At 37.0% G+C, this 17,044-nt stretch overlaps 1 protein-coding gene across 1 annotated transcript; it reads right to left on the bottom strand.

Moving 5' to 3' along the window:
* Positions 1-11,114: 11,114 nt before the first annotated feature.
* On the bottom strand, positions 11,115-12,815 carry LOC127409852 (cytochrome c oxidase subunit 8B, mitochondrial-like). Its single transcript, XM_051644751.1, has 2 exons — positions 12,574-12,815; positions 11,115-11,510 (listed from the first exon to the last, which is right to left on the bottom strand). The coding sequence occupies exons 1-2, from the start codon at positions 12,691-12,693 to the stop codon at positions 11,400-11,402; spliced, it is 231 nt and encodes a 76-aa protein (XP_051500711.1). The 5' UTR covers positions 12,694-12,815; the 3' UTR covers positions 11,115-11,399.
* Positions 12,816-17,044: the final 4,229 nt, after the last annotated feature.

Genomic DNA, 17,044 nt, shown 5'->3' with positions numbered 1-17,044 from the left:
ATTAATTCGTTGAACTTCTCCTTTATCACAATGTATTACTGATAGATACAGGATACAGACTATTTAGGTGCAGCACATGTTAATAAGGGAGGCATCTTTAAATAAGATAAGCTAGGAGAGCTGTTCTTTAACTTCTTCATCAGATGTGCCATTTGAAGATAATGCAATGAGACGGCTGGGGCCATTTGGAGCACTGATGCGTCTCTTCTCCACAGAGACTTGACTTACACAGGAACAAAGCCAACCCGACAGCCTGTAAATCGCTCTGCTCAGCTCCTGCTCATGGGATGAGAGAGAGAGAGAGAGAGAGAGAGAGAGAGTGGTCCACTTTTAGACAACACAAATCTATAGATATATGGCTTCACTATGACAGCTCTGTAATCAATTATATACAGTAAGCTGCCACCAAGACTTATTATGGACTTTTTTGGAAAAGCTAGATCAAATTAAACTTTGCATAATATGCATATACCATATTTGTGTATAAAGGTTAATTAAGTAAACAAAATAATAGAAAAGCTTTGCTTTTCCTACTGTGTCTGGGAAAGAAAGAGAGAGAGGAGGGAGTAAAGAGATCGCTCTCACTGTGTGTATGTGCAATAAGTTTCAGGATTTGTAGCACTGCATTTAGCCTGAGTTGGGGAAAATAACAAACTCAAACATGGCTCCCAAGCTGTGGCACAGCTGAAGCTAAGGCCTTTTGGGCCATATGGATCAACTGAAATGGACTGGAGGGGATAATCCTTCCGCTATCGCCCATAAACAAAACCAGCGCACCACCTCTAATGTGGCTGCTCCCATTAGCATCTCATTGGTCTAAGCCACAGTCAACAACAACAACATCTGCAAATAAATGTGCCTTTCTTTTCTGAAGGAAATGTGTTTTCAGACTTGAAAGAGTTCAAGGATGAGAAAGCCAAAGACAGAATTTTTTGAGAAGAATAATTCAGATAGGTCCATACAATGCAATTGAATGGTGGCCAGACCTTTCAAGCTCAGGCAGCATAAAAGTAATCCATATGACTCCAGCGGTTAAACCTATGTCTTTAGAAGCAATATGATAGGTGTGGATGAGAAACAGATCAATATTAAACTCATTTTTTTTACTTTAAATCTCCACTTTCACTTTCACATTATGAAAGTGAAAGTGGAGATTTATAGCAAAAAGAGTATTTAAATATTGATCTGTTTCTCACCCAAACCGATTGCATTGCTTCAGAAGACATAGGTTTAACCACTGGAGTCATATGGATTACTTTTATGCTGCCTTTATATGCTTTTTCAAAGCTTCAATGGTCTGGCCACCATTCACTTGCATTGTATGGACCTACAGAGCTGAAATATTCTTCTAAAAATCTACGTTTGTGTTCTGCAGAAGAAAGAAAGTCATACACATCTGGGATGGTATGAGGGTGAGTAAATGATGAGAGAATTTTCATTTCAGGTTAAACTATCACTTTAATCACCCTCATGTTGCTCTAAACCTATATGACTTTTTTTCATGAGAGACAAAAAAGGAGATGTTTGTCTCAGTTAACATTCACTTTCATTGCATCTTTTTTTCATACAACAAAAGTGAAGGGTGACTGAAGCTGTCAGGCCCATTCTGATGACAGAATTTGTAATTTTTGGGTGAATTATCCCTTTAATTCACCCAGAGGATTATGATGTAATATATGAACTATTATATATATATATATATATTTGGTATTTTTGCTGATTTGGTATGAGCCATACCCTAAGCAAATTATTCTGAATTCATTCTTACAAAAGGAACAATATGGATTTGTCACAGGGTCATCACATAAATGCTGCTCTGGCAGAATATAGCACAAGGAGCTCCTTAACAGATGATCTCATCAAGCAGAAAATAATTACAAAACAAAAGATCTTGATCCAAATATAACATACATCCACTGCACTGACACTGCAGTAAGCCTAGAACAAGTTAGAGAAGTGGTACAGTTGTCTTTTACACAAAGGCTCCATCTGCTGGGTCAATAGAAAAACCAAAAAATCTCTCAAAGGGTGAAACTCTACCTTTATCTTTAAAAAAAAAAAAAAAAAAAAAAAAACATACCATATTGCTTTAATGAAATACGTGCAATCTTTAAGTTGGTTGTATTGACCACTGGGGCTGTTTAACATTTCCAATATAAAGAACAGATGACACATAAGATCATATCATTAATTTCTAAACACTTTTGCATAGATTTGGTTTGTCAGCTTTTTTATATCTCAAAGTTACATACAGAGCTTTAAGCATACCCAGCATTTTGTACAGTGAAATGTAGATAATAGCATTTATCTCTCTTGTGAAGCTGTGATAATGGCAGTGCAGTATCAGCAATGATTTTTTAATTCTTCTGCCAAGTCTTCATGCTGACACTGAATTATATGAAACAAAAGCGTGTTAAGCCTAAAGGAAGACAGATTGTGAAATCATGAGAAAGACATCAGAAGAGGGGATTAAAGAGGCTACTGTTAAAAATACCTCAGCTTCACTTGATTTCCTACTGGTCAAATCTGAGATTTTTGTCTATATTTGTAAAACTTTCAAAGGGCTATTTTTAGGTTATATTTTGAGAGTAGAGGCCCACAATGAAAACGGTCTGATGTATTATTCAGTTGGCTAAATTTAGAGGTTTTCTATTAAGACGGGGCACTCAGGCTACGGTCTGATGGCGCTGTGTTCTGGGTTGGACAGGGTTCCATCCTATTTATTCTGGGCTCTTTGTGCTATTAATAATCAGCCACTTGTATGTGAAGGAGATGTTGTTGGGGAATGCCCCTAGATGTGGATGCTGTTCATTAAGGGGTATATCTGTTGGCATGCACCTATTCATGGTCTATTCTAAGGTCAACAAAAGCTATGTATAACTTTCCTCTTTCATTTCTACAAAACAGAAAACCGTAAGGTTAATATAACAGTCAATAGTGCACTAGTATGCAGGATTTGATTATCATGTGTACAAAATGCTTACAAATCATTTTAGAGTCACATTAAGTCTCTGAGTCATCCAAACAGAAGTTTGTCTTCTCTTGTTGACCTTTATTGGAAACTCTTAACAAAAAACAAGATGATATTTCACATGAGCTTTTACTATGACTGTTTATAAGCAGTTATTGCTGATAGCTATTTTTATAGTCATTATTACTGTGATGTCATGTGGGTTAGTGTTTACTCATGGAAAAGAGATGTAGGCTAATGTACTGAAAAATCATAAACCTAAAAACCATACAAATGTTTTCAAATTTTAGCTTGTTTTGACACATTTAATCAGGGCTTCTGCATTGTTCATTTTTAATGATTTTTCATCAGAACGATACTGTATATCAAACCAGTGCCCATATTTACTGTATATATAAATATGTTTTTGTACACAGGGGCTTGTTGTATTTAGAAAATCCAAACTTGTGATATGACAGTGCTGCGGTGTTCATACATATTAACACTGAGCAATGCATAACAAGCTTTTGAATTATACACAATGTACAACCTTGTGTAAACAAACATCCCTTCTCTATCATATTCTGTAAAACATACTCAAAACATCCACTGTATTGTTACTCAGAATTGTATTGCATGAATGTACATATCAATATTTGCCTTCTTGACAGTCTGTTGTGTGTACAGAGTAAGATCAAATGTTTTTAGGGATAAGTATAAGTTGATGTAATATCAGAACAGCATAAGTGTTATTGTTTGTCTGGAACAAGCCATTAATGTATATTTGAATAATCAGAGGTTGTTGCACAATGTATGCATCACACACCAAAATGTAAACGATTATATATTGTGCATTGAACTAATTTAATTGTAACTTGCTGACTTTTTTAGTTTTATATAAAATTGTACTACTGAATCATATCTGGTGCTTATTTGTCTGCAAAGCAGTTACTGGTTTATATCATCATTTGAATAAGCAGCATAACTCCATAATTCTGCACAGTTTACATCAGAAAATTAGTGCACAGCTGATTTACTGTACATGTGTGTAACTGCCCCGTGAGCCCCTATTGACCTGTTTCATGTGACGTCACTGACAGTGCCGCCATGTTTGTGACCAAAATTAAAAATTTCTTCATTGTGCTGCGCTGTGGGATGTGACAAAATCTGCACATTTTTTGTTTCTGTTTATAAATCTTGAAAATGTGATACTGCTGTTTAATTACCAAAGCCAACATGTAATTTTTCTTTCAATAAAGTTTTATCTTTAAGTGACACGGCTTCATTTCGCCAAAGTCAAGCAGCTATGAAGGAGGAGAGCACAGATAAAAACACTTGTGGGTCTTTTGCTCATTTATTCAAACATGTCAGTTATCTGTACACGTGTCAGTTATATTTATACCACCATCTATTCGGATACAATTAAACTGGAAATGCACATAGGATGATGCTATTCATAACACCCAGACTATATAAAGATATTTTGTAACATGTTGTAATGAATGAAAAAGCACTATAATGTGAATGAATAGTATATATTTAATGTGCATACATTAATGCTAGTCAATAAATAACACATCATAAGATAATGAAGCACAGACTTTATTCACACCGCCAGACAACAATGTAAACATATTAGTCTTGCACTAATATGCCTTGGTTGCTTTCTGTGCTCTTCATGAGTTAAAAGCAGCTCTTACATTCATATGGGGTCATCACAGACATTTTGTAATATTGTGACCAAATCAGAGCAGAAAACAACACAAATATTTGTAAATTCTGAATGAGAGATGTTCACGTGATGTACCGGTAGGCGTGTGTACTTGCCGGGCACACAACAGATTCGCCGCCATAAGGAGGTTAATCTTGGATCAAATATATTTAAATGTCCGCGAAAGTCAAATTTGGCAATATTTGTGCAGACCTCAGACCTGAATACACCTTTCCTGGTACTGTGCATGGATCAAATGCATTTTCTTGATATAGTTTTATGGGTGTTTTTCCATACACCGTCATTGTTTCCTCCCGCTGATGGTCACAAATATGGTGGCTGTGGGGAAAAAGTGACGTCACTGAAACAGGTCAATATTGGAACATGGGACACAAAATTTAGACAGGTGAATAAAGATTTCTGCCACAGACATTCTTTTTTACATGCAATAATTATTTCATATAATTATTATCGAAAGTACAAATACGTTTTGGGATTTTCAAATAATCCATTCAAAATCCTCTTGGCTCAAAAATGTAAAGGGGCACGACCCCCTCAGTGTGAATGGGCATGACGCCTCTGCATTCAGTGTTCCTGATAATTTATGTATAATTATCAGATTTCTTGCCATAAAGATTTCTTTCAGTTTTTAACTCAGTTGCATTTTTTTAGGGTGGACCTGACTAAGAAGGTCTAAATAAAAATGTGATTACAATGTGATAAAATGAACAGTAGCTTATGTCTTCAATTATATCATAGAACAAGCACTGTTTATTTTTCAAAAATGTATAATAAGGTATACATCTATATATTTTTAAAGAATGTTTTGAAGAATATTTTGAAGAATATTTACTTTCTGAGTCATAATTTTCTAACAAATTCCTTGCCTATCACTTATTTATTATTATTTATTATTAAAATTCATGCAACACACACACATTAATCAAACACTACCCTTTAAAAACTTTTTTTTTTAAACTTTTAGATCATCCTTCTTGATTCATTTTTTATTGCTACTATAGCAGCCACAGTGTGTGCAGTGTAGTTTCAGTCACTACCAGTGTTACACCACAAGAGTGCACTAAATCCTTAATGTAATTTTAGTTTGCTCGAGTTTTCAGCCCTGCTTAAGTGTGTGACTCATATGAAATAAGGGCTATCAAATGTAACTGTTAGAGTATTGTCAGTTTCAACGTATTCCCTGTTTTTAAATTATGCATCTAATGAAGCTTGATGTAAATGGCTCTACCATATAGAATCACAATCACACTGACAGCGTTCAATACATTTTTCCCCTTGAGAAAGGTTTCTGTGCTGATGATAGTGAGCCAAACCATGATGATGTCTTAAAGTATGCATACTTCCTTTTTTAATATGGTCATTTGCTGGTATGTTTTCATTTTCGAATCTGTTTCTGCTCAAACATGCTTCATTTGACTTGTTAGGTTGAAAACAGAATATTACTATTGAATTGTACAATTCTGACTGGACCATAATGGAACTCCATTAAGAATTGCTTATGAGAGATGGGTATCATCCATATCCCATCTTCAGTAACAATAAAAAGAAAGATATGAAAATGGAGTGAAAAAGGTCTCACCAAGGCATAAACATTTGCAACCTCTAAAATATTAATGAACATTCAATTAAATACATTTAAAGACATCCTACAGTGGAAAGAGTAAGCCTTATGATACCTTAAATGTGTTTATATGCTCATGGCGAACATAGATACAAACACACACTGTCCAGGAGACCATTTCACAGAGAGCTCACTCATTTATCATGCACAATACTGCACACACACTCACAGGACAGTGGTCACGTATCTTCTTGCTCATCCTCGCCTTAAGGCTCTAAGCTCAGTGGTCATTTCTAACCCTGACCACTGTTGATTAAAAGAACCATGCATGTGAATTTCATATACTGTAATGCGTACATGCAAGATCACAGATATCAAGTCAATTCAGGTAATTGTTCATCATTTTTGGCTAAAGGCATATGCTCAGACTGCTTTCAGATAGTCTTGCACTGGCTCTGTCTTATTTAGCTGTGAACAGGAGGGAAAGAACATTTTGTCCTGAGTTGTGGGAATATCAGGAAACAGTGTTTGCTCTAGAGACAGTATTGCCGCTATTTACATGTTAATCTTTGCAAGATCAGCTGTTGCATGCCAGAAAGATACAAGAACGTTAAGCTGAGTTGTTTTCAATATACAGATCAGGTGCAGATATAGTCAAGCTCCACATAGTTAATTATATAGCATCCGTGGTCGCACTTTCCATTTTTGTACACTACAGCATTTGATAAGCAGCAAGAAAGACATGGGATAACAACTGGTAATCTGCTTTTGATAATGATATTCAACCTCTGTTTGACTTTCCATAATCAACAGAGCTTGAAAAAATAACCGTTGTTTTCACAGTAGATCTCAATACTGACAGGGTTCAGACTGTTCCATTTCACTGTGGGTCAGTTTGTTTTTCACCATGTATTGGATATAAGATCCTCTCCCACAACTGGAGACACCAGGATGAGTGACGCAATATTGTATTTGACCCAACAGGATCGCACAGAAAATGTTTTATGTAACAACAATGTGCACCAGACATTTTGGTTGTTTTTTAATATATTTCTTATGACTAGGAATGCATCTAAATCTTGCTTGTTTTGTAAAGATTTGAGGACAGAAGCTGTGGTAAATGGAATGGTTGACTTATTTTAACAAGGTTAGAACAGAAAGAAAGTCCTGTTAGGCTGAATCTCAACATTCCTGATGTGTTGGAAAAATAAACAAACAATGGGGATTCTAATGTGCTTGAGACCAGGGTCAACGTGGCTTCTGGAATATGGATGTATCCTAACCTCCTAAGACATAGCAGTTCATTTGTGTGACTAATACAAAATTGAATCTTATGTCTAAATTTCCAAGCTATCGTATGCTACTATGCTGACTATTTTGTACAGTACTGGAAACATGCTGGACATTTTATTTATATCCAATTTGCATTTGCTGGGATTTGCTGGGATCTACTGCCTCATCTAAATTATTGCAATTCCCATTAATTTTCCCTTTACAGCAGAAATTAGTCTCAGGGGCCAGTTGCATAAACATAGCCATTAACTTAAGACTTTGTCTAACAATTAGTCTGACTAGCTAAAGATGCCATAGAAAGCCTGTTACATAAAACAAGCTCACAGTTGTCTTTAGTAAGACAGTCTAATTGCCATTGCATTGTGGGAAAATTAAGACACTGAACAGCTTAAATAAAATGGCGACAGTGGGCGCTCAACACAGTTTTCCTTTGCTGGAAAATATTTGCATATTAGAAGAATGCAATGCTTCAAAATAGATTGTAATGAACAAATTTAGTGATTTTAAGTTTTGTTACAATCGTAGAAGTCAAATCTTCTTCAAAGTCTCAACTCAATCCCCTTCTATCCCTCAACTGAAGCCCCCACAAGTTCAGCTGACAGTTACTTTCCATGGTAACATGGGATATAAACAAAAGTTAGTCTAGGGGTCTGCAGGCTTACATTTTTGTCTTAAATTAGACCGATCTAAGTTTTTATGCAACTGAATGAAAAAGTTAAAACCAAAATCACGCAAATCAACCCCCGCTACCCAGTATTCTACTGGCAAATGTTCAGTCGCTGGACAACAAGCTCTGCAAGATGAGAGCGCGGATCTCTTTCCAACGAGAGACGAGGGACTGCTGCATTATCTGCCTTACAGAAACTTGGATGTCTGCTGAGATTCCAGATTCAGCCATCGAACTCGCGGGGTTCTCCGTGCACCGAGCGGATAGAGCGAAAGACCTCTCAGGTAAAAGCAGAGGTGGTGGTGTATGTTTTATGGTCAACAAATCCTGGTGTGATCAGAGGAACGTACATTCTATCAAGTCTTTCTGCTCTCCTGATCTGGAATTTCAACGTAGGAACCCATTGCAGTTTGCTTACCGCAACAACCGCTCCACTGATAATGTCATTGCATCTACAATACACACTGCTCTCTCCCACCTGGAAAAAAGGAACACTTATGTGAGAATGCTGTTTGTAGACTACAGCTCAGCAATCAACACCATAGTGCCCTCCAAGCTTGATGAGAACCTCCGGGCTCTGGGCTTAAACAGCTCGCTGTGCAGCTGGATCCTGGACTTCCTGTCAAGCAGACGCCAGGTGGTTAGAATGGGCAGCAACATCTCCTCATCACTGACCCTCAACACTGGAGCCCCGCAGGGCTGTGTTCTCAGCCCACTCCTGTATTCCCTGTACACACATGACTGTGTGGCAACACATAGCTCCAATGCCATCATTAAGTTTGCTGATGATACGACGGTGGTAGGTCTGATCACTGACAATGATGAAACGGCCTACAGAGAGGAGGCGCTCACTCTGACATGCTGGTGTCGGGAGCACAACCTCTCCCTCAACATCAGTAAGACCAAGGAGCTTGTGGTGGACTTCAGGAGAAAAGACAGCGAACACAGTCCCATTACCATCAATGGAGCACTAGTGGAGAGAGTCAGCAGCTTCAAGTTCCTCAGTGTCCACATCACTGAGGGACTCACATGGTCCGTCCACACTGAGGTCGTTGTGAAGAAGGCTCATCAGCGCCTCTTCTTCCTGAGACGGCTGAGGAAGTTTGGAATGAACCACCACATCCTCACATGGTTCTACACAAGCACTGTAGAGAGCACCCTGACTGGCTGCATCATTGCCTGGAATGGCAACAGCACCACCCTCAACCGCAAAGCCCTGCAAAGGGTGGTGCAAACTGCCAGACACATCATCGGAGGTGAGCTTCCCTCCCTCCAGGACATATATACCAGGCAGTGTGTGAAAAAAGCTCGGAGGACCATCAGAGACTCCAGCCACCCAAGCCATGGGCTGCTCACATTGCTACCATCAGGCAGGCGGTATCGCAGCATCAGGACCCGCACCAGCCGACTTCATGACAGCTTCTTCCCCCAAGCAATCAGACTTCTGAACTCTTGATCTCTCATGATCAATATACATCAGCACTGCACTTTATTAATCTTATTATCTCACACTGGACTGTCTTAAATTATATTCTTTCTTAACAACACACTGGCAACTGACTATCAGCCGACAGCCTGAATGTCAATACAGTACAATACAGCCTACTGTATATTTTATATATACTATATATACTATTTTTATTGTATAATGTGTATTCTATATTGTGTGTATGTGTATTCTATATTGTGTGTATTGTATACTGTAATTTGTATATTATTATTTGTATATTGTGTTGTGTGCAATTATGTGTATATTAGATATGTAAATTGTGATGTGTAAATCTGTTTATTGTAAATTGGTATATGACTGCTATGTTGCTCGGAACTGCTCCCAAGACTTTCACCCACTTTTGCATTTGTGTATATGGTTGTGTGACAAAAAAAAGTGAAGTAAGACTAGTCTAAAACAGTTTTATGCAACCGGCCCCAGGAGTAAATTAAGCCCATGTGTGCTACTGTGGTGAAATTAGCTAGTTTTGTGTAGTTCCCTCAAGTACACAGGGTTTTCAGAGTAGACCAAGTGGGTGGTAGCTTGATCCTGTAACTCTGGACTGGTTATCAACTGAAGCTAAACAGGGTCAGTAACTGCCTGGATGACCGCCTGGGGAAAACCTGGGAGGATGCTGCTTGAAGAGGTGTGTTAGTGAGGCCAGCATGGTCTGTGTGGGTCATAAAGCCCCCAGAGCAGTGACAGAGACACTATACCATAAAAAGGCACTCAGTTCAGGAACCGGCTGAACAGTCGATGTAAAGTTTAATATCAAACTCAACATAAAGCAAACATAAACAAACACATACACACGCAGCGTGGCCCCATGCGTCTCTCTCTGTCACCTGAACTCGCATCTCGCTCTCCTGTTGATCATCTGATTCAGCGCCACCATGCACCTTCACGGCCCGGCCACACCCTCCTCCTCATCACGTCATGTAAATGCAGTTTTCTTGCTTTGTCAGATTTTTTAAATAGGCTGATTTTTGGGAGTAATCAACGTATTGCTGTGCATTTAAACGAGCTCAGTCATAAACGGCTTAAGAATAAACTGGTCGACATGGGTAGATTTTTGCCCACTACCCCGATTTTGCTTTGCATGTAAACACCTTTACCGTTCTTACTGGCTTATTCAATGAATGTGATTGTGCGTGTGCCTCTTCACAGATTGACATCAAAAGCATAGAATTATTTAAAGTCTTACGTAAATGTGGTTTTCTTGCTCTGATGGATGTTTTAAAAAATGCTGATTTGGGGGAGTTATCAGCGTATAAGTGTTCATGTAAGCAGGCTCAGTGTCTCGTTTGGTTTCTCCACAAACAGGAAGTTCTCTGTATATATTTTTATGTATGCTTCTAAACAAGGGCCCCAAGGCAAGAAAAATTATCACAAAGGGAAACACAAAATTATCAACAAAAACAATTGGTTTGAAAAAACTTTATTGTTCTAAGGGCCACTGAAAACATTGCTTACAGTGGCATTAAGGGCCACAGTCCTGAGGCATTAAAAACCACAGAATTACATTTCTCATTAAATCTCATAAACAGTGGGACTTCTATTACTTGTGATGTTGTTCTAAGATCTATGTTTTCGTTCATTTATGTGAATTTTCCACTGAAGGTGAATAATGCCTTAGAGACAGCCAGGTCTGTCTGAAGTCAGCTATATGACACCAGGTAAGTTGGCCAAGGTGGAAATGTGCTTTCTTCAAGAAGGTGGGGGTTTTGGTCTCTGGCGATACTCTGGGATGTGGTGCAGGATCCACCCAGCAGGGGCCAGGAGGGAAACAGCAAACACAGACATGATAAAGAAACTTTGCTGCAGAAAAGAAAGCAAAAAGTGCACATGTGACACTGAACACCTTTAAATGCAAACAATCACATAAATAATCACAAAATAAAAGATTTGGAATGTTTTTACTAATATCACACTTGTATCATCTCCTCACAACTCATCACTCCTCACTTATGCTGCTAATTGAATAAATATAAGATATTATAGAAGCTAAGGGAGTGTGGGGGGCTTCTTCTATCCTTTCTATATTATTAAACTATTTTAAGATTCCCAATAAATCTGGAAGTTGGAAAAATTAACTGGGGCCACATAAAAAAAAAAAAATAGATACATACAATATACTATATTCAGTATATTCATACAGTACATACCGTACATACACTACCAGTCAAAGGTTTTGAAACACTTATTTTTTTTCTTCACATTTTAGAATAATAATAAAGTCATCAAAACTATGGAATAACATAAATGGAACTATGGGAATTATGTTGTGACTAAACAAAATCCAAAATAAATCAAAACTGTGTTATATTTTAGCATCTTCAAAGTAGTCACCCTTTGCCTAGAATTTGCAGACATGTACTCTTGACATTTTCTCAACCAACTTCTTGAGGTATCACCCTGGGGTACTTTTTAAACAGTATTGAAGGAGTTCCCATCTATGTTGAGCACTTATTGGCTGCTTTTCTTTATTATTTGGTCCAAGTCATAAATTTCAAAAGCTTTTTTTTTATTTATTTATTTTTTATTAAATTTGAGTTTTGTATTGAAATAAATTAATATGGTGGCACAATTATATTTTTGTCTACAAAACTAATTTCAAACATTTAAGCATACGCCTTCAGATCAAAAGATTTTTAAGATCATGAGAAACATTTCAGTCAAGTGTTTCAAAACTTTTGACCGGTAGTGTACATAAGAGATAATATGATGTTTGAAAAGTTTACTTTATCTGATATGATTGTGTTCTTGCCAAAATCTTCTTCAATACAAGGAAACATCCAAGTTAATCCTACTTTCTCCTTTGATCTCAGTTAAGCTAACTTCGACTGATCAAATAAATGGATTCTATGATTGGTTCACTCACCCCAGGTCCAATCTTGTTTTTTGGTGGCTTGCTGTAGATGCTGCAGTTGCGTCTCTGGAGAATACCCCTAATCCTGCTGACAGTCACCAGCTGCACAGTTCCCCTCAGAAAGGCCAGCATCCCACCAGCTGTGTGGGTCAGCACCAGTAAGTTTGGATATGTCTGACAGAAGGAAGAAAGATGGGGGGATGTTCCCTGGGTGCAACCCCTTGGTTTCCTGCCTCCAGACTGCTTGAGAGAAGACTGATGTATCCTTTCAAATTGTGGACACACAATATCTCCCTAACCAGCCACTTCTCTGGGAGGGGCCTGCGTAGAACGCCCACCCGCCCTCTATTCCAGCTTTTCTTCAATGCCCCTTTTGATAATCAGCCAGATTTATATGAAACATTAGCCTATACCATCATGATTTGGCAAAGAACCAAAAATGGCATCATATTGTCCTTGATTTAATATAATTTAGACTCATGTTGGACCACTAACCCATAAACTTGCTAGGAGCTTGAACTTCTTTAAACCTTACAGGTGATGGATGAGCAAATCTCACTTTAGCTTATAATGTAATTGTCCTATATATCTTAACTGTGTTTTCTTCCACAATTAATGTCTATTGTGAGTTATTTCCTGTTTGCAGCCGTTATATGACAGCACATGAGTTCACAGGAACATGGGTTCGTAACACAATGTCGCTTTTGAACCGAGAAACACCTGCCTCTCTGCTTAGTGTGCATTCAGGACTGTGTTCAGTACAATGAGGTACAAATTACAAGACATCTGATTAAAGGAGCAGATTAAAGGAAGATAAAAGTGCAGAGAACAGTACAGCCAGCCAGCTGTCTTCTGTAAGCTGTCAGTATGGCCTGTGGTATTGTCTTTCATGTTACGCTTTCTATTCAACACATCCCTTTAAATGACAAACTCATGTGTCCACAGTAGCTACACCCCATTCATTGTTTGATTTATGTATTGGGTGTGAGCAATAACCTTGTCCTTTTATTATGCTATTTTGATATCTAGAATGTAGAAATTTTATCTGAGGTTGTTTTTTCTCCTCAGTGTTTATGGGTTAATAATGGGGTGGAATCACAATACAAAACCATTAAACCTAAGGACATGAAACCATAAATTTTTTTTCTGAAATCTAGGTGGTGCAAAAAATATTTCTGCCTTTTTCTGCTAATTATTTTCTGCCAACCTTTGTTAGTGATAGTGGGGGATAAATATCACTATTATGATAGCATACTGAAATACCATATTGGATGTTAACAAGTTATTGAAAAGCCAGGGTTGTCCACCATTCAGAATTGAATTTGGCATGCCAATTCATTTCCAATTCAATTCCTGAATTTGGATTGAATTTGAATTGAGGTAGCAAAAAGGAAGTAGAAATGCAATTTGAATTTGAATTTAAGGAAGTATAATTAAAATGGAATCTTTTTTTAAAGTTTATTCTTTAATCATACATTTGAATTGTCAGTTTAAATAAATGGGGTATTTCCAGAAACGTTACACTGTAAAAAAAAAAAAAAAAAAATATATATATATATATATATATATATATATATATATATATATATATATATATATATATATATATATATATTCTTAGATCAAATAAACAATTCTGAAAAACATTAAAATAGTTACTTGATTACTTTAGTTTTTCCGGCTAATAGCAAGTAATGCATCTCAATGCAGCTTTTCTATTACAACACATTTAGATTATTTTTAAATAAAGCACAGCAGGGAGTTGCATTAATGCATTTATTTCAGTTCAAATTAGTCTACACAAAATGTTTACATGGTTCAGTTCCATTTACCCTCTTCCCAGCATGCAATGGGACATTAATAATATGTTGCATTGTTTGGCCATTTGCGTGGTTTTATTTACATTTTTGTTGTTGTTCATTTTGTTGTCACTGTAGGTAACTTGTTGTTTTATGATGTTAAGTTGAGTTTGTTTCTCTAATAAAATTATTAATTTCTTGATTGATATCCTTGTCGTGATTCATGAACCAATTGTCGAGGTCTATGCGTGCCATTTTAAAATACTTTATATGTTTTTGTCTCTTAAATGTTAATGTGATGAGTAAAAATTTTATATTATTGGTTTAAGACAGCAAGCACATCACTCTCCAAGAAATATTTGTTTACAGAAATGTACATGAGATGCTCAAAATATTGAACAGTTAAAAACCATGTAAATAAAGGAAGCAATTGTAATAAGACTATGTTGACAGAGTTTACGAAATGTTCTTAACCCTCATGTTGTCTTCCGGTCATTTTGACCCAAAGAGGATTTTCTTTTGCCTGAAAATGCTAGTTGATGTTATCCTATTAGACTAAAACTTTCTGACTTTGTTGACACAGGGTATCAAAATGTCCCCCCCAAAAATGGCAATTTTTTTTTTTTTTTTTGTTACACTTGTGGTTTTCCTGGTCAAAAATCACCGACCTATTCAAAATCTCTCATTATGCTATATTATTACCAAATATTGGATTAGATCTTTTTGTCAACTTGTTTTCTTTGAATTAACACAGGTTTTATATTTCTATTTGGAACTTATTATTGATCGTAGGCCTAATTGACCCGAGCTTATGCACCTAATATTTTAGTGAAAAAAATAAAAATGTTTGTAGATAATGTTGGCAATATTAAATAAAATATGAAAACTTTCTGTACTATTTATCACACTAGTGTGCTTTAATATTTAACTAGGAAATTTGTTTTAAAATGCTTTTATTTTGTACAAAACGGCACAAAGTCACACTTGTGTTCCTATTCAAAAATGACCGGCCATTGAAAATGAATGGGGAAGATCAAAAATAAGAGAAAAATGTAGTGTTCAGGAGCATGTTCATCCATTGGATGAGCACATATGTGCATGTGCGCTTGCAGTCATAAAGGCCTTGGACCTGTGCACATGCATACACACACACACACACACACACACACACACGTGTGCACACACAAACACGCACTCACACCTGAACTTTCTTTGCCCTGCAGTGACCTCTCTCCAATAGAATCTTTCTTTCATGATCTTTCTTTCATCACACCTTTCAGACAAAATATTATGACAGTGTTTTGGAATTTTCACGCTCTCACAAACAAGCAGATCAAAAGCCGCTTTTCCACTATTGGACCAGTGCGAGTCAGGGCTATTAACTGGCCAGCCGGGGCCAATAGCTGGTGCCAATGTCACAGACCTCGCCCATTTCACAAACAAAAGGGGAGCTCAAGCTGAGGTATCATGTTATCTAGTTATCTAGAATATCGAGTTTATATCGAATGTAAACATTAGCCTGCTAGCAAGATAAATTAGTGATTTAAACTCATCAACTGTAACTGCCATGATGTTCTGGGTGGTCTCTCCACTAACAGCGGCATGATGTCCCAGCACACAGTCTATGAAAGTTCACCGTACCATGGAAAGTTATTTCTTTGGGCACCGCTTTGTCCATTGTGCATTTCAATGGATTTATACTGTACCTGCATTTTATTATTTATTTTTTTCCCGAACCTGTACAGTTGTGAGCTGGATATATATCCTGACAAGTTTGGTGAAATTCCACCTTTGACATTATACCCGCCTCAATCCCTTGTTGGCCTTGTTTGGCACAAGGGTAATTGGTGGGCCAAAGGCCATTGGCCCCAAGAAAGCAAAGTGGGAACACAACTGGCCCTGGCATGCACTAGCACACCCTGATTTGGCCCGATAGTGGAAACACGGCTAATGTTTACAAATATACAGAAGCTTTCCCACAGCTAAGGTATATAAATCCTCATGAGGCCTTGCTCATCATTCACTTTTTGGCAGCACAATGACCAAGCAGTTCTCTGTGCATGAGACTCTTGATCACATCCTTGATCATGACATTAGACCACTTGCCCTAGTTCAATTCAAAATTAAAAGTTTTGTTTTTTGTGATCTTCCCCATTAATTTTCAATGGCCAGTCTTTTTTGACCGAGAACACTGCAAGTGTGACTTTCTGCCATTTCTTTTTTTACTAAATAAAAGTGCTTCAAAACAAACCCCTCTGTTAAACATTAAAGCACACTAGTGTAATATACAGTATAGTAGAGCATGTTTTCATATTTTATTTAATATTGCCAAAATTATCCACAAATAATGCTTTTTTTTTTCACTCAAAAATTAGGTGCATAAGCTCAGGTCAAGGAGGCCTACGGTCCACAAGTTCCAAACAGAAATACAAAACCTGTGCTAATTGAAAGAAACCGAGTTGACAAAAAGAGCTTATCCAATTTTTGGTTATAATATAGCATAATGAGAGATTTATAAGCAATGTTTTATAGGCCAGTCATTTTTGATCGGGAAGACCAAATTAGGTAAACAAATTTAAGACAGCACAAGGGTTAAAGTTACTTAATTTGAATATGTAAGTGATAAATATGTTAAATTTATATGTAATATGTACAGCTAATATGTAAAAGTCCTGAAATGAAAT

The sequence above is a fragment of the Myxocyprinus asiaticus genome, chromosome 19, assembly GCF_019703515.2.
Source record: "Myxocyprinus asiaticus isolate MX2 ecotype Aquarium Trade chromosome 19, UBuf_Myxa_2, whole genome shotgun sequence".
NCBI lineage: Eukaryota > Metazoa > Chordata > Actinopteri > Cypriniformes > Catostomidae > Myxocyprinus > Myxocyprinus asiaticus.
The sequence above is the reverse complement of the archived record's forward strand: the minus strand, read 5'-3'. Positions and strand labels throughout refer to the sequence as shown.